This window comes from Mirounga leonina, unplaced genomic scaffold, assembly GCF_011800145.1.
Source record: "Mirounga leonina isolate KUSES-001 unplaced genomic scaffold, KU_Mleo_1.0 Mir_171, whole genome shotgun sequence".
NCBI classification, from domain to species: Eukaryota; Metazoa; Chordata; class Mammalia; order Carnivora; family Phocidae; genus Mirounga; species Mirounga leonina.
Window position 1 is genome coordinate 9,218,206 of NW_023270436.1, and position 27,037 is coordinate 9,245,242.

Below are 27,037 nucleotides of genomic sequence, written 5' to 3' on the forward strand. Positions count from 1 at the left end.
GCACTGGGGCGCCTGGGTGGCTCAGTCTTTAAGCATCTGCCTTCGGCTCAGGTCATGATCCCAGGGTCCTGGGATCGAGCCCTGCATCGGGCTCCCTGCTCAGTGGGAAGCCTGCTTCTCCCTCTCCCACTCCCCCTGCTTGTGTTCCCTCTCTCGCTGTGTCTGTCAAATAAATAAAATCTTAAAAAAACAAAAACAAAAAACGAAAACCCACCTACAGCATAAAGCTAAGGCCAACAGAAATTCCAGAGCTTATAGGAGATACAGAGAAGGATTACTCTTTATAAAAATTGCCTGGTGAAAAAAAGAAAGGAAAAAGAATATGGTCAGCTGCCAAGGCTATGGAGTCAGGCTGCATGGGTTTGAAATTTAATTCAAACACTTATTAGTTGTGTGGCTTTGGGCAAGTGACTTATCCATGCTTGTTTCCTCAATTATAAAAGTGAAAGTAACAACACCTACCTCACGACATTGTTGAGAAGACTCAAGGAGCCAACGCATGAAAAGCACTTAACAGGCCTGGCATCTAGTAAGTGCTCAATAGTTGGTACCTATTTGAGCCTATTTTTTTTTTTCATTAGGGCCCAGTATTAACAACTTCAAGTCTTATACTAGGAGGGTGTTTTTAGACCTTAGACAATCGGACAGGATAAGCCTCAGACCCTAAGATCCAGCATTAGCAATAAATAAGACAACTCATGATTCCCAGGTCAAGGGTTCTATTCCCATGGGGAAGAGCTAGCAGACTGTTTCATAGTCTCAAAACTAACATCCATGAACCTGTACAACCTGCATTTGGTCAAAAGACAGGAGATGGAGAGACTGCAGAAAAAGCCATTAACAGTAATAGAAAAGTCCCGCAGCATTACCTGCACACTATGAAGGGTGGCCCTTGGTACAGTTTGTGGGTTTAGCAGACTTTAGACTATTTAAAAAGTCTAAACATTTTCCCCCAATCTGCTTTTTTATTTAAATTCAATTAGTGAACTTATAATACATCATTAGTTTTTGATGTAATGTTCAATGATTCATTATCCCCAATCTGTTTCAGTGACTTTTCCTGTGTCACTTGCTGACTGCCCTTAACTGTTAAGTAGAAACTATAACTGAAATATTGCCATTACACAATTTCTTGCCAAGTGATTATCTCCCACACTTTTATCCACTCCTACTGGAAGAAGAGTATGCCCTAGGATTAAAAGTGAGGGCTCAAATCCCAGCTCAGTCACTGAGGGCAAATCACTAACCTCTCTGCAGTTTCCTCATTTGTAAAACAAGGATAATAACAGTACTTACTTCAAAGGGTTTTGGTGAGGACTACATGAGATAATGCACATTAAGCACTTAGCAGAGAGTGGTATAGCATAAGCAGTCAGTAAGATTGCAAATTATCATCATTATCCTTGATATTACATGTGTTACCAGATTTAAAAGGTACCACTTGCCCAATGTTTGCAAAGCTCCTCAGTGACCTTGGAAGGTCTCTTGACAGTTAGTGAACACAGCTGTTTAAGTGCTTTTCCATTCTAATTGTCAACGTGTGAAGTCTAAGTCTGCATGCAGGAAAGTTCAAACATATTTTAAATGTCTCATCTCAATGGCAGGGTATTTTGTAAAGGTTAAAGATAACAATTGTGTACCCTCTTGTACACAGAACACTACACTAAGGGTTCCCTTTCTGTGGCCCATGGAATAGGCACAAACATAATCCAACTCTCACTTCTCTTAATTTCCTCCCCCTGGCCAACGAATGACTGCTATTGCTGTCAACTCTGGGTTTCTGCAAGGAGGAAGGAGATGACAAGTGGGCCTCGTGTCATGGGCTCCCTTTCACCCACAAATTTTGGTAACAGGTCAGAGGCAATGGCAAATGATCTAAAGGCACACCCACTCTTTGCCAATCTGCAAGCTAGAACTGCTTATTTGGGCCAAATTCAGGAAGGCTGTTTACCAAGGAGGTGAGAAAGAAGTAACTTTTGACAAAGCTGCATTTCAAAACCTAATGAATGGACAAATAAAACAGGCCATTAAAAACACAAAACCAACCAAAAAACCCACAACAAACCAAAACCTACAGATAGGATGGCTCTTTAACAATCTGGGTAATAGCTAAAGCTTATCTCACTCTTATACAGAAATATGTGTATTATTAAGAATGAATATGTAAAACCAAGAGACTACCTTCCTAACATCTTTAGAACTGAGGCACATGGAAAATGCTGCTTAATGTGACAAGTGAAATGAAGCCAATGTCAAACTTTCTTAAATCAAAAAGTATCTGTAATAATATGCAACTAATTTTTAAAACTGAAAATATCACCATCCTTTCACTGTTTCTGTCTCTCTGTTGCAGTGATTTCCAATCAGAACTCTTAAAGTATCTTTAATACTTCAAGGAACGCCCCCAAATCCCTCATCACCAAAATTAAAAGTATTAAACAGATCTTATTCTCTAAAATGTGCCAAGGAATGTCTTTTAAAAAGAGAACCAAAGAAGCAGGGGCACAGTGTTATAAGGACAGATGATAATACGGTGTCAATTTCAAAAAGTTTGGGGACTACTACTCTACTGGAATAGTTACTCCTGGATAACCAAATACACACAACCCTAGATTTCATACCCAGTCCACTTTATAAAAACATTATGGGTACGAGTTAGCCTTGTGTGTCCGCTAACGAATTTAGAAAGATTTCTAGAATTACAATACCCTAGAAGACAGGTATATCAAGAATCTTAAGTGCAAAATGTAAATCACACACAGCTGGCATCACACAGTTTCAAAAATACAGTTTCTGTGGCAAAGAGATTTTTAATATCTTAACTTTTACCTGTGCACTAAACTTTATCAGCACCATATATTGATTTGGAGTAGAGTCTCTGATGATTTTCATTTGTTCAATTACTTCATTAAATGGGGCGACAAACTTCATAAGGTCATGACTGGTCATTGTAGCAGGGACTGTGAGAATACACAGCATGGCACTGCGCCTCACATCTTCTTTTAAGGAGGTCATCTTACTAATAAGACAATAATTAGACTGTCTTGAATGGATGAGGTATGGTTAGTTCAGACAACACTAATTAGACAACTTTTATGTCCAAGAAAATAGAAAAAAAAAAAACCTTGTTATACTTCACAGATTGATTTATACAGTGTTATAATACCTGAAAACCCACACGACCTGATTAATGCAGAATACCTTCAACATGTCTGCAACAGAGCTTAAGGTAAACTGTGCAACAGTCTCGATTACACCCACCACTGAAATTTTACGGAAATATTTAACCTTCAGTTAAAGGCTTACTACAGTTATAAATCAGTGGTTTGTTTTATTCTCATTAGCTTTTTAATAATAAATTCTCATTAGATAACTCAGAAGCACAACTCTATGTTTTTACTTTTTTTTTACCCTTAAGTTTTAAAATCACTATTAAAGAAAACTGCCCCCACAAAGGCAGAGAGGCAGCCACAGTATAACTCAATCTACAAGTTAACGGGCAACTCTAACTATGCACTTCTCTCAAGGGGTCTAGAAGAGGAGTGTTCTAAATATAAGAAAGAGAATTCAGAACTATGAAGATGTGATTCTGAAGATTACAGAAAGTGCTGTTGGGTTAGAATAGCTGGAATAGAGGAAAAAGAAAAAAACCTCCCACAATCCAATTTGCTTTTGAAATGCTGCAAACTTACTTCAACACGTGTGATCCCAAAAGGCGACCTGAGTATTCACTGTTTCCCAGTGGGGACCTAGCAAACACGTTAGGAGGATAGGCTTTAAAGAGATCAGCTACCAATTATCCAAGGGGCTAAAGACCCAGCTTATAGATTATCCAGCCAAATGCTTCCTTCCTTTGGCTTCTTTTAAGTTTTGTGTGGACCACAAAAAAGATTAGAAGAGATGATGAAATTGTAGTCCATTAACAGACTTAACAGCTTTTTTAGTAAAGATCTGAGGGGATATGAGACTGCAATGATGTTATGAATCATTTATAATTTTTTTTTCCTTTTTATCTTCCTTCCTTTTAATTTTCCAATCATCTTGCATGCCTACCTTCTCAGGGAATATTTTCTTAGGTATTTTCTCAGTGTATCTACATGTTTCTTTTCTAAGAAGCTTTGACCCAATCTCTAAGATTAACCAAATATAAAACATCTAAGAATTCTCTAACATACAATATATGAAAAGTATTATCCTTCTGAAGCTTAAAATATCCACTGCTCCTCAGGGCAAGAAATATTTCACTGCCCTGAGACAAAAAAACAGACCAGTTCAAAAGGAAAGGGTTTTTCTTACTTTGTCTTGTATAGATGCATAATACCATGAACTATTTCAACTGATGGGTTTCCACTAAAGAACGAAATCTGGTCTGGAAGCTGTTTGGATGGAGAATCGGGAGCAGCATTTATGCATTCTATACTTTGATCTTTACTCTTCTGTGCAGTGGGAGATGCTTCTGAAGACTTCCTTTCTTCCACTGTGGCTTTCAGCTCATCTTTCACAAATCAAAAAATTAGCAGATTATAAACTGATAGGAAATATGTGGAAGGATTCTAATTAGGTTGAAATTTTAAGTCAGAAAAATAAACTTCAACAGAGAAATTGTAATGTATTGCATTAAGAACCATATTTACAGAACAGCCAAGTTTTAAGGGCATCTAAACTTGAAAGCAATCTTTGTCTCATAAAAATTTCAATAATACCCACAGAAACTTAAGGATGGCTCTTACATCTGGCAGTACCATAATAAAAGCAGATGTCTTCCATCATGTACTCTTAAATGGGACACTCAGGGCTATTAACTTGGAAAACCAAACCTACCAGTTCTAATCACCTCCACGCTGGAGATATAGTACACAACCAGGCTCTCGGTTGGAGTGAGCTGGAAGTGTGTGTATGGGTGGGGCGGGGGGAAGGCGGCGGAGACACAACATGCTTATCTGGATTTATTCGTGATCTGCCACTAACCTAGATGGTAAGTAGCTCTCCTCACTGAATAAAGTTGTCGACCCACCTAGTTAGTATTAATTTAGGAGAAATATTTGGAGACGCTGAAGTGTGGCTTGACAACCTCATGTAAGGCACACAGGTAGTGAAAGATAAAAGTATGTTAGAGGTCAAAATCATGGGCTCATGGAATAACATGTGTAAGACAGGTAACCAGGGGCTTATGTTACACGAGTCTGGGGTTTTAGAAGCATACCTGGATTGGACTTCATGGTCTCAATGATCATATCTGTCATTTCTCGACGGCCAAGATGCTGATGTATGATTGCTGCTTTCTCCCCTGGTGACTTCCCTTCTAAAGAGGCTACAGCTGAGGCTAGTGTCTTCTTTTTGATCTCCTCATCAGACATTTCCCCAGCTAAGGAACACATGAATGATTAATATCTGATAATAAAACAAGTTCTCCACTTTCAATGTATCCATCGATAAGCTTCCCTTTTCTCTCTGCTGCCCTCCTCCAAGATAATATGATGCCTTTGCATCTCTCACTCACCTCTGGGGCTCCTCAGTGCCCAGCAGATAGTCAATAAACACCCAGTGCAATAAATTCAGAAATGCAGGGTTGTTCTAGTGAAATCATGCGTTTTAAAGCAAATCAATGAGAATAAGAGCTTTAGAGAAGGTTCAACAGTGATTATGTCCGTATTGAACCAACATTTTAAGTAATCTCTGGTAAAGTGAGACTGTGTTGAGATCCAAATGAAGGTCTCGGGTCCATTAATAAAAATTCAAAAACCTTTAGCAGTAGTCTTCTTAAACACCCTGGGTTAGCCTCATGCCATGAATCATACTATGAAAATCTGTGATCACAGTCTTAAATCAATGAAACACACACAAATGGAAAAGGAACTTGGAGACTCGATTGAAATACTCTTAATGTAAGTTCTATCAGAGCAGGAACCAGGCCTGTTTTGCCCACCACTGTATCCCTAGCACTTACACCACAGTGCCTAGCACACCCTGGAAGGTCTTCAGTAAATCAAGGACTGACCTGTGTAGAGGTGTATTCGTGCCTAATGTCAATTTAGCTGACTTTCACAACTTAGGGATCACTGGTAGTTTTTGAAAGGTGCTTGTAACCCATTAAATCATATTCAATTTTTAATCTGCAGCTCCAAAATTCACACACTCAGGGGAGTTTCTTTTCTTTTTAAATTTTTTTTTTCAAGATTTTATCCATTTATTAAACAGAGAGAGACAAAGTGAGAGAAGGAACACAAGCAGGGGGAGTGGGAGAGGGAGAAGAAGGCCTCCCACTGAGCAGGGAGCCCAATGCGGGCCCAATCCCAGGACCCGGGGATCATGACCTGAGCAGAAGGCAGAGCGGGAGGCAGACGCTTAACGACTGAGCCACCCAGGCCCCCCTCAGGGGATTTTCTAAGGACACCATCTCTACCTGCCCCAGGCCCCCTCCCCAAACCAAAAATATCCTCGTGATAGCTTTCTAAACTCCTCCTTTCCTTCACAGCTCTTTTCAAGGATGTAATTCCACATTTATTCTGTAATTATTTAATTCACCTGTCTACCTCATTGAGCTGCCGGTGCCATTAAAGCCGGGACCATGTCTTATTCTGCAAACAACTAAAGTTCCAGCAGAGAGTGAGCATTCAGTAATTACTTCTTGAATAAATGTTATTGTTAGGAAATTGCTTAAGGTCCAAGGAACACAGGCATAGCTGCATTCCCCATGAAGGAGGCTGTGTGTGGCTGGTAATGAACAGCTCAGACTCTCAAGTCTAGCTCTGAGTTAGAATCCCAGTTTCACCACTTACAGGACAATGGTGGGCAAGTCATTTAATCACTGGGCTTCAGTTTCCTAACCTGTAAAAGGCGCGTACATTTACCTAACAGGGTTGTTGCGAAGATAATTAAAGAAGATAATACACACGGGGCACCTGGGTGGCTCAGTCGTTAAGCGTCTGCCTTCGGCTCAGGTCATGATCCCGGGGTCCTGGGATGGAGCCCCGCATCGGGCTCCCTGCTCGGCGGGAAGCCTGCTTCTCCCTCTCCCACTCCCCCTGCTAGTGTTCCCTCTCTCGCTATCTCTGTCAATAAATAAATAAATAAGATCTTAAAAAAAAAAAAGAATACACACAAAGTGTTTAGTACAGTGCTGCGACACAGGAAGTGTACCAACTTTAGCTACAGTTACTACTGTAGTTGCAGGGCGCCTAAACAGAAATTCTTCCAAAGAGGAACGATTTAATTAAACCACGAACCGTCAGCATCTCTGGGATCCAGTCGCTGCCCTCACAAAGCCTGGAGGAGAGCAACTTACACAACTTGACTCTAACCCAGGGTGGAGAGGGCGACGCGCCAGGTATAAACAATGTGCCCGTGGGAAGGCACAAGGAGGGAGGGACCGGGAAGGGCTTCCCAGAGATGACATCCGAGAGGCCTATTTAGGATGGACGGAATGAGACGAATCTCAACCACCTCTCAGCTTCTTCCCGACACAAAGGCCCTCGCCGCCGCCTTTCCCCGGGCGCGTACTTTGGGAGCGCGAGCCTCCCGGGCCCAGGCGCGGGGCCAGACGCAAGGCTGCGAGGCCGCGGGACTCACCGGCGGCGCTGAAGCCGAAGCCGGAGGGGACGGACGAGTGTTCCGCAAGCTCCAGTCGGATGACAACCAGTGACACACTCATAGGGCAGGCGCTGGCCGGCGCGGGCCCCGGCGGGCTCAGGAGAGGCTGGAAGGCGAGCTGAGAGGCCGAGCGGCCCAGGGTCGGCAGCGCGGCCACCGCCTCAGCGCCGCCGCCGCTGCCTCGGTAGCAGCAGCTCCGCGCGCAACCCTGCGAGCCACAACAACCCTCACTTCCGCCTCCCGGCCGCCGTCGTCGACCCTCGAGGTTACGCGTGCGCGGAGCAGCGCGCGCTCCGATTGGATAGAGTGGCGGCCACGTGACTGGCGTAAGGACGCCGAGGTGAGTCTGCGCCCCCCGGACGGAAATCTTGAGGAGGTCGGGGAGGAGGAAGCTTACGGAGATTGCAGGCGCCGGGTGCCCTCTTAGGCCGATCGGTGGGTTTGCGCCCAGGCCCGAGTTTACCTCTCTCAGAGGCCTTACCCTCAGGCTGCCTCCCGACGGCGAGGGGTCTCCGGGTCGGCGAGGTCTCCGAATTGTCCGAGGAACCGTGCCCTGTGGCGAGCTCTTGCCCCTTTGTTGTGTTTGACCCCGCGCTCTAGCGCTGGAGGGGTTGCTTTGCGTTAGCCACACTTTACAGATAGATACGCCAAAGCGCAGAGAGGTGTCTTCGCCTCTCTGAAGGCCCTTGAGGAACAGGGACTCGATGGCAGTGTTTCTGACGATGTCGAGGTAGGGCGGTGGGCTGGTTAAGCGCACGGTGTCGGGAGTTAAATCTGGGCCCTGCTCCCGGCTCCGTAAGTTCACAAAGGTTTACTGCGAGCCTAAGCACTGTTGGGGTGGTGGGGATGTTTTCGTGAATGGGATAAGCACACAGTTCCTGCTCTAATGGAGTCGACCTTGATCGGTTGTGTGACCTTGAGCTAGGTTTTTTGACATAAAAGTGGGATAATATACAGCCATGGGCATGAAAAAGAGCCTGTGGCTCTACATATATCATTTTTTCTTAGATTCAGCTTTCTTTCCAGTATGTCAGACTGCTTTTAGCATATAGAGAGCCACAGTCAATACCTAAATGTCGCACACATGACAGGATGCTATTCCAAGCATATGCTGTAAGGATTTCTAGGATGCGTCACAGCACATCCTGGACTACATATGCATATAACATAACCACATGCTATATGTGTATATAGCTTGTGACTGCATCTTATGAAATATGTTTCAATACACACTGTTTATATCTCCCAAGTGGTGACAACCAAAAATGTACCCAGACCTTGCCAAATGTCCCCTTGGGACCAAAATCACACCCCGTTGAGAATCGCTGATGCATATGCCATATTCACATAGTATATGCATATAACCTATGAGACATCATGAACTTTTTATAGTATACTACAATACTAGATAACATTTTTATTTCTCTTTTCTTTTTTTTTTTTTAGAGAAGGAGTGGGGAGCATAGGGAGAGCGAGAGAGAGAATCTTAAGCAGGCTCCACGCCCAGCAGCAGAGCGAGATGCAGGGCTTGATCTCACAACCCTGAGATTGTGACCTGAGCTGAAATCAAGAGTCAGATGCTAAACAACTAAGCCACCGAGGTGCCCCAGTGGTAGATAACATTTAATAGTGTGCCAGGTACTAACTTGAGTGCTTTACATACTTTATTTCATGTAATAGTAACAACTTTATGAGACTGGTATATAATTATTCCCATTTACAGAGGGAGGAAGAACCTGAGTCTCAGAGAAACTTGCTCAGGATCTCACACTTAGTAAGTGGCAGAGCTAGAATTCAAACCCAAGCAATCTGATTCCAGAGCCACACTCAACCTTTTTACTAAACCATCTTCTTTTTTTTTTTTTTAAAGATTTTATTCATTTATTTGACAGAGAGAGAGATAGCGAGAGTAGGAACACAAGCAGGGGGAGCGAGGGAGAGGGAGAAGCGGGCTCCCCACTCAGCAGGGAGCCCGATGTGGGGCTCGATCCCAGGACTCTGGGATCATGACCTGAGCTGAAGGCAGATGCTTAGCGACTGAGCCACCCAGGCGCCCCTAAACCATCTTCTTAATATGTGACAACACACTGCATATTTATAAAAGCATAAATTAAGTAGCAAGGCTACATTATCATACTAATCCCATTATTCTGAAAGAAGACAAATATTCTCTATGGTACAGAAGGAACATGCTAGTTCCAGAGAATAGTTAATGATGGGCAAGTTGGGCTTGTTACCATTTTCTGTGGCTATCAACAACTAAACCTGTCCCCTGCCTTGCCCTATTTTCTGATTCATCTATACATCCTTCCAACTCATTTATACTGAGCATCTGCTGTGTGTCTAGATGCAGTGCTAGGCCCCAGGGGGATGGGTATACACAAAGATGAAATATATACAAAGATGAAAAGATAAGATAGGCCTTGCTTTAAGGAGCTTACAATTATAGGAGCAGATAAGCATGAAAACAGTTACTGTGTAATGGAGTAAATGCTCTAGTGAAGGTATGGAGAAGAAGCAATAGGAGTTTAAGAAGAAAAAAAAGTAGTACCAGAGCCTGCCTGGAAAAGAAAAAGCCTCAGGGTGCCTGGCCGGCTCAGTCAGTAGAACATGAGACTCTTGAGTTCGAACCCCATGTTGGGTGTGGAGCCTACTTAAAAAAATAAACATAAACAAAAGAAATGTTAAAAGCCTCTTGAGAGGATGTAAAGGTAAAGCTGAGGCTGTGATGTAAAAATGAGTGAAGTGTACAGCAGATGAAGTGGGAAAAGCTGTCACAGTGCACAGCTCCCAGAGCCTGGAGGTGGGAGAAACAGTGTTTTGCCACTCTGAAGAGAGTGTTGGGAAGTGGCTAGAACAGAACCATCATCTCTAGTTGGAAGGAATAAGCAAGCTGGTCATGGGAGCATTGCCCACTCATCCATTAGTACCCTCAGTTGAGATGCAAGCCAGCCCTTCAGGCCCCAGAGATGCTTTTCACCACCGTTAAGCCCTGACACAGTTTTTGAGGCTTTTAGAAGCCTATAAATAAACTTCCATTATAAACTCTGGCCTTGGTGTGGGAACATAAGTAAAACTGAAAATGCAAATCAACCTTTAAGTTTTTCATTTCAACCCCCCCTTCCAGTTCTGCAAATTTCCAATTATATGAAAAACACACTGTATCATCTCAAGGATTTACTGCTTGAGAACCCTTTCTTTAGAGTCTTCTATGGCTTACTGAATCCTGATGGCCACACTGAAGTGACTCCCATAAACTTATAGGCTGTCTTCCCAAACTATGTTGTCCAAACCGATTTTTAGTAAGCTTTGAAGCTATAGAAATCACACAAAAAGTGCAAAGATTTTCATACAGACCTGACTGCAAATAGCATTTGCTTCCATTAATTTGTTTTTACCCCGGCTTTTTACTTCAGAGATACAGAAAAGTTGAAAGAATAGTACAGTGAATGATCTCTCATATACTCTTCATCATATGTCCTTCACCTAGATTGACTAAACATCTTGCCACGTTTGGTTTATCTCTATCCCTGTATATAGGTATATGTCTATATACATATGTGTGTGTTGTGTGTGTGTGTGTGGGGGGGGTTTAACTTTCTGATGAGAAAAGAGACAAAGGGAGAACAGTTAGGAGGCTGTTGGTGTGATGGAGGCGCCATCCGTAACAGGAGGAGGTCAGTACTGGGCATTCTGGGAGTATACAGGAGAGGCTTCTCATCTGTCTTTTCTGGTAGCCAAAGGGGGTTTCCTGAAGTAAGTGATAGGTAAACTACAACCTAAAGGACAATTTGGAATTAGCCAGGTAACAGGTGGAAGGGAGCAGTCCAGGGCAAGGCAACAGCACAGGCAAAGGCATGGTAGCTGGAGGAGAACATCATGTGTTTAAAGAAGCTGCATATAGATTTGTGTGTCCACAGCATCCAGATTAAGGTGAAAAAAGAGGGAGAGTTGCTGCCAAGAGTAGGGGGCAGATCTTAGAGGGCCTCTTGAGACAGGCTAAGGAACAGAGTTTATCTTGAGGGCAGTGGGGAGCCATTGAAAGTTTTACTTTTTTTTTAAGATTTTATTTATTTAATTGACAGAGACAGCGAGAGAGGTAACACAAGCAGGGGGAGTGGGAGAGGGAGAAGCAGGTTTCTCCTGAGCAGGGAGCCCAATGCGGGGCTCGATCCCAGGACCCTGGGATCATGACCTGAGCTGAAGGCAGACGCTTAACCACCTGAGCCACCCAAGCGCCCCGCCATTGAAAGTTTTAAATGGCGTTAGGATGTGGCCAAATTTGCAGTTTTGAAGGAGCAGTCTTAACTCTGCTTGAAGAGTGGAGAAAGAATGAGGAGTTTGAGAAGAGGCAAGGGGATCCGTTAGGCTTGTTGCAGTGATCTGTGGGCAAGATAATCTGTGGGTAGTAAGTGGAGAGAGGTCGATGGCGATTTTCAGGAGGAAGACGACAGCACAGAGCACATGGAATTGAGGTGGCCAGGTGGGGGACTGAGAGAAGTCAGGAGTGAACCCCAGATTTCTAGCTTGAGCAGCTAGCTGAATGGTGGAACCCTTTACTAGGCTAAGGAGCTTAGAAAACAGAGTAGTCCAGGAGGGTTCAATTCTGGTTGTGGTTTGAAGGGTCTGCGGGAGATAGTGGAGATGTCCAGTTGGCATGCCTGAGCTCCCGGATGGAGGTCTGGATGGGAGGCAGTGAAGGCAAGCTGTGCCCTGTGTCTTCTTCTCGTGCAGTGTTGGCCTCAACATGTGCATAAGGAAGCTTTTCCAGTCCTCACATCTCCAGTGTGCTTGGAGGGTAGCCTTCCTGAAACACATCCAGGGCAGGCACCAGCCAGCCAGGCGATGGGCACATTCTGGAGGCGGCACCTACAGAGCGGTGATTTTTGACATGGGTGGAGTTCTCATTCCTTCTCCAGGGAGAGTGGCCGCAGGTGAGCTCTACATTCTGTTTCACTTTTGGAGACTAGGGTCGGGGTAGGGGGAATGCAGTGTGTAAGGGGAGGCTGAGAGGAACATTTGGGCAGCTCTGCTGTGAGTACCCTTCATTTCCAGTTTCACCTCATGGTCTGTCTTTGCTGCTTTGCCTCCTACCATCACATTCTCATTCCAGCCAGCAGGAAGGAAAAAAGGCCCAAGAGCTGACCTACTATGGTGGCTGGTTGGGCAGTTCTCCATGCTAAGCCAACCCAAGTACAGGTTTTATATGCCCCTGAGTAAACATTTCCTATTGACCTTAAACATGAAACAGTTATTTTACCAGCAAAAATGAGTTTGTTTGGGAATAGCAAGAGAACTGCGGTTTGGGACAAGCAAGCTATGGCCAATACCATAGGCTAGTCTCACAAAGGAGAGGAACATTATTTTATGGAGAAAGAAGAGGAAATTAGGGCTTGTTTTGAACAGAAGTCCACTGGAGAAAGGCAGGAGCTCAGGGTGATGATGATTTCTCATCAGCCAAGTTGCTGGGGTAGTGAGTTCAGCATACATCTTCCTCCTGTTGAGGCCAGGAAGTGATGATCCTTTCCCATTGGAGATTCTTTAACTGACAGAGTTGGAAGGGCGCGAGAGCTCCCCCTTCTGGCCTCCTGGCTTCATTTCCGCGAGGATTCCCTTCTCACCTGACCCAGCTGAGCAAGCAGACTTGGAGAGCAGTTTTTTTACCTCCAGCTGCAGCTGGGCGCTCATCCTCTCTATTCCTCTGCTCATATTCCTTTGACATTTACTGCGGGGCTGTTCTGACCTCCCCAGCAGTCATCCTACTCCCCCCGCCACAAACCTTCATCCTTGGCCAACAGCTGAAACTCCTCTTTTTACCGAAAACAAAGATTACTGGACAGGAGTTTTCTCAACTTTCTCCAGAATATCTCGAGAACCTATTTGCTTCACTCACTCCTGTCTGCCTCGGCCCAGATTTCGATCCCTATCTTCCCCCACCTGCACCATCCCAGGAACCTCCTAACTCTTCTGTCTCTGCCTCCTGGCATTCTGGGTTTTGCGCCACCTTCCACGCAGCCCCCAGAATTACCTTTCTGAAATACAGATCTTATCCCCTCACTCCCTTGCTTCAAATCCTTGAGTGCCTGTGCTTTGTCCCTTAGATTAAGTCCAGAAGTTTGTTTTGTTTTGTTTTGTTTTTAAGATTTTATTTTTATTTATTTGAGAGAGAGAGAATGAGAGAGAGAGAACAGCTGAGAGGGGATAGGGTTAGAGGACGAAGCAGACCCCCCGCCGAGCAGGAAGCCCGATGCGGGCGACTCGATCCCGGGACTCCAGGATCATGACCTGAGCCGAAGGCAGTCGCTTAACCAACTGAGCCACCCAGGCGCCCTAAGTCCAGAAGTTTTTGCTTGGTATCCGAAGGCCTCTTGCAAATTAGCCCTCACGTCCTTTTGTCGCAGCTTTGCCCATGTTTCAGCTGCAGTGGGCTACTTGATGTTCTTTAAACTTGCCAAACACATTTACACTCTTGTGTCTTTGCAAGTTCTCTCCCCTCTGCTGGCAGCTACCCTTCCCCACCCCCTCTACCTGTTCAAATCCTACTGGTACTTTTGATGGTAAGTTAAGCAATGTAGGGACACCTGGGTGGCTCAGTCTGTTAAGCGTCTGTCTTTGGCTCAGGTCATGATCCTGGGGTCCTGGAATTGAGTCCTGCGTCAGGCTCCTTGCTCAGTGGGGAGCCTGCTTCTCCCTCTACCTGCCTCTCCCCCTGCTTGTGCAGGATATTTCTCTCTCTGACAGATAAAGAAATAAAATCTTTAAAAAAAAAAGTTAAGCACAGTGCCTGGAGTCTTGTGTACTCAGTACATCTTGTGGTGGTTGTTAGTATTGATTTTAAGACTTCTCTTCTGTGAAGGCTTCTCTGACCTCCTCCCTGGGTAGAATGTTCCCGGCTGGCATGTTCCCAGATCGGTTTAACCTCTGCCAAGGTGTGTCTGAGTTAGCAAACTTTTTCTATGAAGGGCTAAGTAGGCTTTGCAAGCCATACCATCCCTGTCACAACTGTTCAGTTTTGCTGTTGTGGCAAGAAAACAGTGACAGACAGTAGTAAATGAATGGGTGTCGTGTTCTAATAAAACTTCACTTACAAAAACAGATTTGGTTCCCAGGCCATATTTTGCATATCCTTGGTCTAGTTTATTTTTTTTTAAAGATTTTATTTATTTATTTGACAGAGAGAGAGACAGCAAGAGAGGGAACACAAGCGGGCGAGTGGGAGAGGGAGAGGCAGGCTTCCTGCTGAGCAGGGAGCCTGACATAGGGCTCGATCCCAGGACCCTGGGATCATGACCTGAGCCGAAGGCAGACGCTTAACGACTGAGCCACCCAGGGGCCCCAAAGCTTTGTTGTTGTTTTTTTAAGATTTTATTTGACAGAGAGAGAGAGAGAGAGCAGGCAGAGGGAGAGGGAGGAGAAGGGAGCCTGTTGCTTGATCCCAGGGCTTGATCCCAGGACCCTGGGATCACGACCTGAGCCAAAGGCAGACGCTTAATGACTGAGCCACCCAGGCACCCCCTCCTTGGTCTAGTTTATACATCTGTGTAGTATTCCATTATATGGATGTACCATAGTTGATTTAACATTTATTTATTTATTTATTTATTTTTAAAGATTTTATTTATTTATTTGACAGAGAGACACAGCGAGAGAGGGAACACAAGCAGGGGGGTGGGAGAGGGAGAAGCAGGCTCCCCGACAAGCAGGGAGCCCGATGCGGGGCTCGATTCCAGGACCCTGGGATCGTGACCTGAGCTGAAGGCAGATGCTTAACGACTGAGCCACCCAGGCGCCCCGATTTAACATTTATTATACATTTAAGTTTCTGGTTCTTTTTTTTTTTTTAAGATTTTATTTATTTGAGAGAGAGAGAATGAGTGGTAGGAGGGGCAGAGGGAGGGCTCCGCAGGGAACCCAACTCTGGACTTGATCCCAAGATCCCGAGATCATGACCTGAGCCTAAGGCAGACACTTAACCGACTGAGCCACCCAGGCACCCTCTGATTCTTTTGATTACAATTCTGCAATTCTGCACAGCCTTGTACATACTCTTTGCTGACTTTTATAGATCTATCTGTGGGAGAAATTCCTAGAAAGTGGAATTACTATATCAGATATACATTTAAAATTTTGCTATCCATAGAGGTTGTACTTTTTTCCACTCTCATCAACAGTATATGAGAATACCAGTTTCCTTATGTGCTTGCCAACTCTCAGACCATAAAAAATGTTACACACTTGGGCCGCCTGGGTGGCTCAGATGGTTAAGCATCTGCCTTCGGCTCAGGTCATGATCCTAGGGTCCTGGGATCGAGTCCTACATCGGGCTCCCTGCTGGGCGGGGAGCCTGCTTCTCCCTCTGCCTCTGCCTCTCTCTCTCTCTCTCTCTCTGACTCTCATGAATAAATAAATAAAACATTAAAAAAATGTTACACACTTTAGTTCTCAAATTAAACAAGTATGATTATTTGGATTGAGCTTTAAAAGTCTTGCTATTCTCGGGGCACCTGGGTGGCTCAGTCCATTAAGCATCGACTCTTGGTTTTGGCTCAGGTTATGATCTCACAGTGGTAGGATTGAGCCCCTCATCGGGCTCCGTGGAGTCAGCTTAAGATTCTTTCTCTCTCCCCCTTAGCCCCTCCCCACTCTCCTGTGTTCATGCTCTCTCTCTCAGAAAAAAAAAAAAAAGTCTTGCTATTCTCGAAAGATATAGATCAGATTAGTAACACTGATTATTTCTGAAGGGTGAGATTGCTTGTCATTTTACTTTTTTTTACACTTTCTATAGTCAGATATTTTCTTTTAAATTTTTTTTTTTTTAAGATTTTATTTATTTGAGACAGAGAGAATGAGAGAGACAGAGAGCACACGAGAGGGGGGAGGGTCAGAGGGAGAAGCAGGCTCCCTGCTCGACGCGGGACTCAATCCTGGGACTCCAGGATCATGACCTGAGCCGAAGGCAGTCGCTTAACCAACTGAGCCACCCAGGCGCCCTATAGTCAGATATTTTCAATGCACAAGCCCTACTTTATCAAAACAAGAAAAAATGTGTAAAGATTATGTCTTAGAAATAATTATGATTACCTTACATATTTTTGCCCCATAGCAGCTATATTTTAGAAAGAAAAAACAACCTTGTACAAGAAAAAGCAGCCCCTGTCTAAAGGTTCCCAGTGTACATGAATGTTGATCCATTCACTGACTGAGCCTCTTGTGGATAGAAAGTTTCTTTAGTCCACAAAGACGGCATCCTCCAAGCGAACGTTCCCGTGTACCACCAGCCCCACTGCCATCCAGGATTACTACAGTTTACAAAATGACAGGCTTGTTTGCAAGTGCTGCCAGAATCCAGCTTATTACACATGTATTTCCTTACCACATGGCAGGACCGTGTGAGTGAGCCAGCTAATGAGAGACCCAGGAAGAAAATGCATAACGCAGTGTCCAGAGTCACGTCAAGCAGGTGGTAAGGACCTGACACTTAGCTGCATCCCCTCGGTATCACTGTTGCCTTGGAGGCTTAAGGCTGAGATTTTGCATTTCCTGAATTTCTTCAGATTCCCAGCAGAATCCACCTGGCACCACAGCAGTGCCTCAGGGACTGGTTCAGTAATTCCCCAGGGCTTCCCAAAGCCCAGCCATCTGCCAATGTTCTTCACTCATTGCATATTTTACTTCCTATAGAATGGGAGCTACAAAATCATATCCCTCCTGGAACTATACGGAAGGCCTGGATCTTAGGTGGTGAAAATGGGCCCTGGATGAAACTTACGAGGGGAGAGATAACAACAGAGGATTTCTTGCAAGAATTTGGGAGACTTTGCTCTGACATTGTGAGTGATAAACACATTTGAATTTACATACTCTTTTTCCCAAATGGGTGGATGCCATACTCACTCATTAAGTTGATTAAGCTGCAAATAAAAAAGTAAAAACCTAATAATCTCTTGTAAGGTTTTTTGTGTTTTTTTTTAATATATCAAGTTTTTATTTATTTTGTTTGGTTTGGTCAGTTGGTTTTTTTCAAGTTTTTATTTAAATTTTAGTTGGTTAACGTACAGTGTAATATTAGTTTCAGGAGAATTTAGTGATTCATCACTTGCATATAACCCAGTGCTCATCACAAGTGCCCTCCTTAACACCCATTACCCATTTATGTTACAAGTTTTTAATGTATTTCTTCCATCCCCAGGTACTCAACTTTAGCTACATATATGAATATATAAAAGTATTCTTTACTAAGCTCCTCCATCAGCTGCTGTTCATCTGTAATAGGAGCTGTCTGCATAACGGCTTTGATTAGAAAGCTTATTTAAAGCAATAATAAGGGGTGCCTGGGTGGCACAGTAGGTTAAGCGTCCAGCTCTTGGTTTTGGCTCAGGTAATGATCTCAGGGTCCTGGGATCGAGCCCTGCATTGGGCTCCGTGCTCAGCGTGGAGTCTGCTTGAGATTCTCTCTCTCCCTCTGCCTCTGCCCCTCCTGCTCATGTTGTCTCTCTTCTCTCTCAAATAAATACATTTTTAAAGATTTTTTTTAATAAAAAAAAATAAAGCAATAATAATATTGAACCTTTTCTCTGTACTATGCATTGTTCTAAGTTCTTTTTTTTTTTTAAGATTTTATTTATTTGAGTGAGAGAGACAGAGATCATGAGAGCAAGCACTAGTGGGGAGGAGAGGGAGAAGCAAGCTCCCTGCCAAGCAGGGAGCCCGACACAGGGTTTGATCCCAGGACCCCGGAATCATGACCTGAGCTGAAGGCAACTATTTAACTGACTGAGCTACCCAGGTGCCCCTGTTCTAAGTTCTTTATTTACATTAACTCAAGTGTAAACTTCACAGTAATCCTACTAAAATATGATTTAAAATATAGTAAACAAAGTTCTGTGGATCCAGTGGTGGTAATGGTTGCACAATAACAAATGTACTTAATACCACCCAACTACACACTTAAAGTGGTTAAAATAGTAAATGTTTTGTTATGTATATTTTACTACAATTTCAAATATATATGTAAAACATTGTGCTAAATGAAAGAAAGAAGCTGGTCAAAAAAGACCACATACTGTATGATTCCATTTATATGAAATGCCCAGAATAGGGAAATCTATAGGAAAAGAAAGTAAATTACTGATTTTCTAGGACTGAGAGTACTGGGAAGTTGGGGGTAGGATGGGTAATGACTGCCAGTATATATGGGGTTTCTTTTCAGGGTGATGAAATGGTCTAAAATTGTTTGTGGTGATGGTCACACAACTTTGTGAACATATTAAAAACTGAATCATACAATTTATGGGTGAACTGTGCAGTATGTGAATTGTATTTCAATGAAGCTGTTCTACAATGTGTGTGTGTGTATGTGTGTGTGTGATCGTGTAAAATCGCAGACTTGCCTTTGCAGATTTTGAAATATGATGAGTTTTCAAAACCTGAGTAGGTTGAATTTAAAAATGAAAAATGGGTCCGAAACTGAAGTTCATAGTGGTGATGCTCAGGCAATAGAAAATCATTACATGTCTTCCGGATCATTAAGAATTAAATTAGATCTGCTTCATGTACTTTTGGGGTTGATACTTTTGAAGATTGCCAATCCATGAGTGAAATAAGGAATTCATTTAACTGGAATATTGATATAAATAGCTCCATTCCCTCACCAGAGGCACTCGAAGTCAGTCCTTACAACCCTGTACACAAAGTTCTGCACAAGGGCCGAAGGAGAATTCCTTTAGGTAGCAATATTTTCTCTGTTGGTGATAAGCGGTTCATCCTCCTTCTAATTATTGTTGGTACTCCTCTCCCCTCCCCACTTTTAGGCGAAGACTTCTGTACCTGTGGCCTCCTTTTTCTCTCTGCTGACCAGTGAGCAAGCGGCACAGCAGTTCCCAGTGATGACTGAGGCCATAACTCAAATTCGGGCAAAAGGCCTTCGGACTGCAGTCTTGAGCAATAATTTTTATCTCACCAACGGGAAAAGCTTTTTGCCCCTGGACCGGAAACAGTTTGATGTGGTAAGCTTAAAGTGATCCAAACAATCAAAACAGAGTCTCTGTCCTTGCTTCCAGATGCATCATTAAACGCTGCCTTTTAGCAGGTCTTGAGTGAATGGGTTTTCTTATTCAGACGAACTTGACTTATTAGGTTTAGATATAACAGGATGAAAAGAGGACTTTTATTTTTTATTTTTTAAGATTTTATTTATTTATTTCACAGAGAGAGAGATAGCGAGAGCAGGAACACAAGCAGGGGGAGTGGGAGAGGGAGCAGGCTTCCCAATGAGCAGGGAGCCTGATATGGGGCTCAATCCCAGGACCCTGGGACCATGACCTGAGCCAAAGGCAGATGCTTAACAACTGAGCCACCCGGGCGCCCGAAAAGAGGACTTTTAAAAGGTTGCTGAGCTCTCAGCAAAGTCCAGTATTTCTGGGGCTTGATAACTGGTTGAAACCTCAGCTTTAGAGACTCTTTCACATTCTGAATTTGAACCTTATTCCTCACATAACACACAAATTTCCATTGGTCCTCACATCTTAAAGGGCCTGTTGACCTTTTCTCTTCAAAGACCAACCCTGTTGGGGCGCCTGGCTGGCTCAGTTGGAAGGGTGTGTGAATACTGATCCCAGAGTCATGAGTTCGAGCCCCATGTTGGGTGTAGAGATTAAATAAATATATTTTTTAGAGATTTTACTTATTTGTGGGGGGAAGAGAGCACAAGCAGGGGGTGTAGCAGGTGGAGGGAGAAGCAGGCTCCCTGCTGAGCAAGGAGTCCAATGTGGGACTCGATCCCAGGACACTGGGATCATGACCTGAGCTGAAGGCAGACACTTAACTGACTGAGCCACCCAGGCGTCCCTAAATAAATATTTTTAAAAAAGAAAAAAAGCCGGGGGGGGGGCACCTAGGTGACTCAGTTGGCTAAGCATCTGACTTGATTTTGGCTCAGGGTTGTGAGATCAAGCCCCTGCTTAGGATGATTCTCTCTCCCTCTCCCTTTGCCCCTCCCCCCTCAAAAAAAGAAAAAAAGACCAATGATGTTGCCCTCTATTCTGTGGCATTAATCCTGAGACCAGTGCTGTCTAACAAAACTTACTGCAGTAATGGAAATGCCCAGTATGGTTGCTACTGGTCACATAATGCACTTGAAGTGTGGATAGTATCACTGAAGAACTGAATTTTATTTCGTTTTTATTAGTTTAAATGTAAATAATCACATATGGCTGGTGGTTACTGTATTGGATAGCCCAGTGCTAAGACTATCCAACTACACTGAGAACATACTGAGATCTTCTGTGCCAAGAGGTTACTGTAGCTATAAAGGATTCCCCACTTCCCCAAGAGAAAATAGATTATCATCCTGGGGTAGGTAGGAATTAGTTATAGATGACCTGCTTAAACTTCAGTTAGAATATAAATTCTTACGGAGCAACGTTACTGTGTGGGGGGCGCTGGCTGGGCGTGAAGGGTTACTGTGTCAAATGTGACGGGCAATCCTGGCCCTCTGGAGAACGCACTTGCTATGTTTCAAGTGCTCAGTCACCACATGTGGCTAGCGGCTACTGTATTGGACAGCGCAGACACAGCACTGCCATCACTGCAGAAGGTTCTATTGGACAGTGCTATTTTAGAACATAAAATCTAGTAGAATTGACGGGTAGAAATTCAGAGCACAAAGGCTGGGGATTAACCTCCCAACCTAGTGCTGTTTTCACCTTCCACATCTTCCTTCCTTCTTGTAGAAAGCCCATCAGAGATAGAGTCCTCTCCCCTCTGGACACCTTGCCTGGCCCCCACCTGCTTTGATTGTTGGTTTCCCCGCAGTACACACACAGACATCTTCCAAGCTCCCTCCCCACGAGCATTTGGAACCTCAGCCAGATTCAGTCCTGTCTCTGCAACTTGCAAACCGTGGACCGTGCTTTGCTGCCTTGAACCTCAGTTTCCTCATCTCTAATTCAGGAAGAGCAATTTCTTTGTTGTAGGGTAGCTGTGTGCACCCCACAGAGTAATGCATGCAAAGCTCCCTGCATGGTCCTGGCACGTGGCAGTTATTTTCAGAGATTCCTTCCATCCAGTGCAGCTATAGGAATGATATCTTCATCTGGACAACTGAAGCTGGTCAGGCTCACACTGAGCCCTCCAAATGAGGCTACAATTGAAAAGACCTATGAGCTTCTTGAAAAAAATGGACATGTTTATTTAGACTTCACAGGCTTTCTGGCATGTGCTTTCCAGCAGGTTTTCTGGTGGGTTTTCATATTTTAGGTCTGCAGGAGACCTGGAGTTTTAAAAATATTTCTTCAAGGCTAACGGTGTAGGTTTTTGTTCTCTAAAGCTCTAAGGCTATGTACAGATACACGTGCATGCGCGCACACACGTTTGATGGAATAGTGTGAGCAATCCTATAATCTCTGTCAACATTAGAGGCTGAACTCTTCAGTGTTATAGGAATCTGTCTCAGCTTAAAAAATTTTTTCATCTAATTTTTTAATTAAAAAATTACTACATTGTTTTTATTGTTAAAACCCACATAACATAAAATTTACCATAACTATTTTTTTTAAGATTTTATTTATTTATTTGAGAGAGAGACAGAGATAGCGAGAGAGAGCACGAGTGGGGAGGAGAGGGAGAAGCAGACTCACCGCCGAGCAGGGAGCCCCACGTGGGGCTCGATCCCAGGACCCTGGGATCATTAACTGGGCCGAAGGCAGACGCTTAACCGACTGAGCCACCCAGGCGCCCCCATCATAACTATTTTTAAGTGTTCAGTTCAGTAGCATTAAGTATATTCACGTTGTTATGAAATAAATCTCCAGAACTTTTTCAAGTTGCAAAATAGAACAGAAGGAAAAGACCAGGGATCTTATCAAACTTAAATCTGAAGAATTTTTTCACTTCCCCAATGCAGTGACTCTCAGCGTAGTGGCTTCTGAGAGATGTCTGCTCATGAGAACTTGGCCCTGTCCCCTGGGTTCACCGCCCCCTCTCATCTGTCTCAGCCAGCACAGCCTCCCCTGCAGCACGGACCCTGGTCTGTGTCTGAAACACCCTTTGCTATGCACTATTAATGTCTTCACTATAGGGAGCTTGTCTTTTTTAGCTCATTCAGGTGCATAAGTAGAGAGTCCAATGTATTCAGGACATTTATTTACCTGAAAGGGCAGCTCTCACCCAACCTTGAATAATGCAGTCTGGAGTAGAGGGAGGGGCCCCCAGGTTTGTCCTTGGTCTTGGAGAGTGTGAGTCTTTCCAGGAGGGAGCAGGGATTGACATCTGTTCTCAGGGTAGACCAGAGGGTAGCGGGTCTAAGCCTCTGTGGCCATTTTAGGCCCACTTTCTAGGAGATTAAGCCCCGGGGACAGTGTGAGGACCTGCAGGGTTGCCTGGCACTGGAACAGCTTTTGCAGGGGGCTCCTGCACCCCCAGCAGCACCCCCACTCCCCCCAGTTCCGGATCACATACATGGTTGAAGCAAGGTTGTCAGGACACAAGGGACCTCTTTGCATGAAAGGAATAGTGATTCTTTGCCACGAACAGTCTCTTTGGCATCGATCCTACGATGGGATTTATCTAAGCTGAGCATGGCTGTTTTGTGTTTTAACTTCTGAAATATGAACGTTAAGGTCATGTGTCTTTTGTAGTAGTAACCAGTGCCTTCTTTCTGAAAAAAAGGTGAAGTACTTTTCCTAAGGCTGAAATGTGCAGCTCTTCTGTGTAGCCACAATATCTAACATTAGCGAAATGCTTTGTCATTTTGGAACTCACTCAACTTTCATTTAAAGTTCTCAACAACCACGACAATAGGTAAGATAGCTATTAGTATCCCCACATTACTGATGAGGACACCGTGTCTGAACCAGAACTCTGGTTTTCTGAGCTTGCCCCTAGGTAGTAATGCAGTATTTCCATATCCAACTTGAAAAAGCAGCAACATTTTACGTCGTAACACTCTTAAGTTACTTGTTATAACAAATCTCAACTGTCCTTATAGTATTCTTTTCAAAAACTATGGCAGTACGCATGTGGGAGCACCGCCTTTTAGAGCCACCTCTCATTCCTGTCCCTCGCTCAGGTCGTGGAATCCTGCCTAGAAGGTCTCTGTAAGCCAGACCCCAGGATCTACAAGCTGTGCTTGGAGCGGCTCGGCCTGCAGCCTTCTGAGTCCATTTTTCTGGACGATCTTGAACTGAATATAAAAGCAGCCGCCAGCCTTGGCATTCACACCATTCAGGTAATGGTCACAATTTTTTGAACCCCGGCTGTGCACCAGGCACTGGCCTAAGCATTTCTGTATAGTCCTGCTCACATAGTTGTGTTTAGTGGTTTTACCCCATGCTGCTGTAGTCTCATTTTTTTATTAATTAGGAAATTTATGTGACGAGCCACTCGCATTTTCAAAGGGAAGTAGGACAAACACGTACTAAGAAGGCAGTTTGAGAACAGAATTACACAAGGAGGGTGGCTGGCAGGCTTAAGACATTTGGGAGGGCAGTTAGGCTGTTCTAGTGACGCTGTTCTGGGTGGGGAGCCAGCAGCTAGCAGCCACACAGACCACCCGGGTCGTGGCTTTGAAGAGTGAGAAGCCACATGAAAGGAGACCTCTGACTGGCTTCCCATGTTCGTGTTTTCATGATGAGGCGGCTGATGGGCCGTCGGGACAGGGTGGCACAGCATTCTGCCCTCCTGGCGTGAAGGAGCATCATGGACTCTTAACTGACACTCTTCCAGCAGAGAGCGTTTAATGTGGTTAGGAATTAAATGGGAAGAGGAAGCTCATCCTACAGCTTCCTCGTTAGCTGAACATCCTGGCCTCCAAAGCCCTTGCTCAGAGACCTGACTTCTTGGTTATCTCCCCCTAAAGAACTACCCTTTTAGAGAACAGACAGGAGGCCAGGTCAGGGTTGACTGGTGATTGATGTTCAATATTCTCTTTGAAACCAGGTTGATGACCCAGAGACTGCCGTAAAGGAATTAGAAACCCTTTTGGGCTTTACATTGAGAATGGTTATTCCAAACACTAGCCCTGTGAGAAAGACAGTGGAGATTCCACGAGATTCCTTGGAGAAGTACCTCAAAGACTTACTGGGGACCCAAAGCACTGGTATTTACATGATTGTATTTTGTTGACTCTCTCAAGGCTCAGCTTTCAGTCTGGTTCTCCCTTTCAAACCCCGGTGGAGTATGCTGGAGACAGAGGCTATGTGGTGAGGAAAACAGCCATTGGGCTCAGTGGATCCGAGTGCAGCCTTCAGTCTTGCCTGGGAAAAAGCATTAACCCCAAAAGGTCACACGCTCCCTCTTCCACCCGAGAGTGTGGTGTCGCAGGGATCCCCCCTGGGACCTGGAGCCGGTGGTGTGTGCCCAGGGATGCTGGACTGTGTCTAATTGTTTTGAGATGACAGCCTGGTTTGTGAAGGTGACTTAAGAAGCTGCCTGAGTTGACAATGGGACAAGTTGTCTCCATCTCTTCAAAGGTCCCTCTTTCATTCTTTGAATTTCAGCCTCAGAAAAACAGCTGCCTCGGGGGCTTTTGAAGACATTTCCACCTGGCGGTAAAGTCTTGCCTCCACCCGTTAAATCCTTGAAAAAGACTTTTTGTGTGGAGCTTCACAGCTCTGCTCTCCAGGAACTGGACTGTTCTTAGGGCCTCTTGTACCGCTGAGGGCCCTTTTGGAGCAGGCCAGCGAACTCAGGCCGACTCCCACGGCCTGCTCTCTGACCGTGTGAGACAAATCTATGTCCGTAGTTCAGTCTTGTTGTGAAGCTGAGGGTTAATTAGGATGTTCCTGGGCGGGAGCCATAGAGTTCAGCCCACTGGGGTGGGAGAGCGCGTCTTGGGAAAGCACTGTGGCTCGGGCTCTCGGCCTCTGCAGAAGCTCCTTTCAGCCGTCATGCCAGTGTCAGGCGTGCTTTGGCCCAGTACGGGCTGAGGGACACACAGGGGCACTTTTCATGCTCAGGCTTAAAGCATATTCCATTTGCATGAGGGGCTGCCACGACCGTGCTTGTGCCTGATAGACAGAAACAAAAAGCTTTTCTTCGCAGAACAGGAGTTGGCAAGAGGGACAAAAGTGGACACCTGTACAAAGTGAGAATGTGGTAGAAACGGAGTGGCCTTTGCCACACGGTAGAGGACCTGAGCTGAGGGGTATGCCTGGCACTCAGTCACTTCTGGTGCCGAGGAGGAGGTGCATCCCAAATCAGAATGTTCTGCATCCCAAATGTGGTACTCGTTAGAAAGCAGGAATGCCCAGCTCTGTCCTTCAGAACTGCTTTCGTTTTCTTGGTTTTCAAACTCGCAGGCCCATTGGAACTCCTCCAGTTTGATCATGGGCAGTCCAATCCAACCTACTACATCAGGCTCAGCAACCACCAGCTGGTTCTGAGGAGGAAACCCCCGGGGACACTCGTTCCATCCAGCCATGCAGTGGAGAGGGAGTTCAGGTAACTTCTCAGAGCTGGGGCACCCTCAACCCCCAGCCTCCGCAGCTCAGCCCCAAACTGACAAGTCCGTGCCCTGTCAGAGACCATGACACATTTAAATGTGCAAGTGTGAATTTCCAAAGTTATTTCCAATAAGAACATGTAACCTAATTTTATTCAGAAGTTTGTTTTCTCTTTTCTATACCTAAACCTCTAGAAAACCAGCCTTTTTTGGGAACCTCTGGGTGAAAAAAGGCATTTCGGAAATACTCATTAGTCTTACCCTTGAGTCTTAAAGACTTTAAGACCTTTAGTCTTATATTCAGTGGGGTTGAGGCCAAAACGAGTATGGCCACGAGGTGATAGTTGTTGAAACTGGGCGGTGGGCATGTGGGGTTTTTCATATGAACCTCTCTACGGAGGTATGTTTGAAATTTTCCATAATAAAATGTGTACAAGAATAAATGTATTACACCCCTCCCGACCCCTTTGCAAATAGGAAAATTTAAACATAGTAGGTTGAAAAAAACCTAGCTCCAAACTCTTTGAGAATGAGATGAAAATTCTGGATGGGCTCCAGTGGGGGCGCCTACCGTCCTGGAAGCCTTTCTCTTCCTCTGCTCCCTTCTCCCTTCCAGCCCCGGATCCCCTGCAGAAGGAGTGTTGCAGAGTAGTAAGGGAAATATGATGTCATCTCTTGGCCCCTTCTTGTTCTCACTGTTTACTGTCTGTCCTTTGGACTTTTTAGTTCCTGGAATCTGACTTCTCCAAGTGTTGCAGGCACTGGTGACTGATGATTATGAAGCCTTAGGGGGTCATCAGAGGAGAAAACCTGTAGCTATTTCTGAGCATTTATATCTGTGCCCATGCAGGAGCAGGTCTGTATTTACAGGAAGGAAACCGTAGAAGTGTGAAGCCCCCCACTCTGTTCTTCTGCATCCTGCTTGTGAACGCTCTCTGATCATTCCCAGAGGCACTATGGAATTCTGGGGTGCTACAGTGACACTCCAAAAATCCAGGAATGCAGAGA

General features: G+C 44.6%; 2 protein-coding genes across 5 annotated transcripts in view; one reads left to right on the forward strand and one right to left on the reverse strand.

Annotated features, from left to right (window-relative positions):
• Nucleotides 1–27,037, reverse strand: part of BRAP (BRCA1 associated protein) — a 101,855-nt gene that overhangs the window by 23,218 nt on the left and 51,600 nt on the right. For 3 of the 4 annotated variants that reach the window (XM_035017016.1, XM_035017017.1, XM_035017018.1), the window contains exons 3-5: nt 5,204–5,365; nt 4,297–4,495; nt 2,830–3,019 (exon numbers count right to left, since the gene is read on the reverse strand). In XM_035017016.1, the coding sequence (XP_034872907.1) occupies nt 2,830–3,019; nt 4,297–4,495; nt 5,204–5,357 (543 nt within the window). In that variant the 5' untranslated portion in view covers nt 5,358–5,365. Of the gene's footprint in view, nt 1–2,829; nt 3,020–4,296; nt 4,496–5,203; nt 5,366–7,569; nt 7,820–27,037 lie in introns of those variants that run through there. The other variant, XM_035017015.1, reaches the window with a different exon arrangement.
• ACAD10 (acyl-CoA dehydrogenase family member 10) overlaps nt 7,937–27,037 on the forward strand; it is a 38,386-nt gene continuing 19,285 nt past the window's right edge. Inside the window, 7 exon segments of the mRNA XM_035017014.1 lie at nt 7,937–8,025; nt 12,325–12,524; nt 17,272–17,420; nt 19,401–19,595; nt 23,657–23,815; nt 24,526–24,685; nt 25,887–26,028. Of these exon segments, the coding sequence (XP_034872905.1) occupies nt 12,338–12,524; nt 17,272–17,420; nt 19,401–19,595; nt 23,657–23,815; nt 24,526–24,685; nt 25,887–26,028 (992 nt within the window). The 5' untranslated portion in view covers nt 7,937–8,025; nt 12,325–12,337.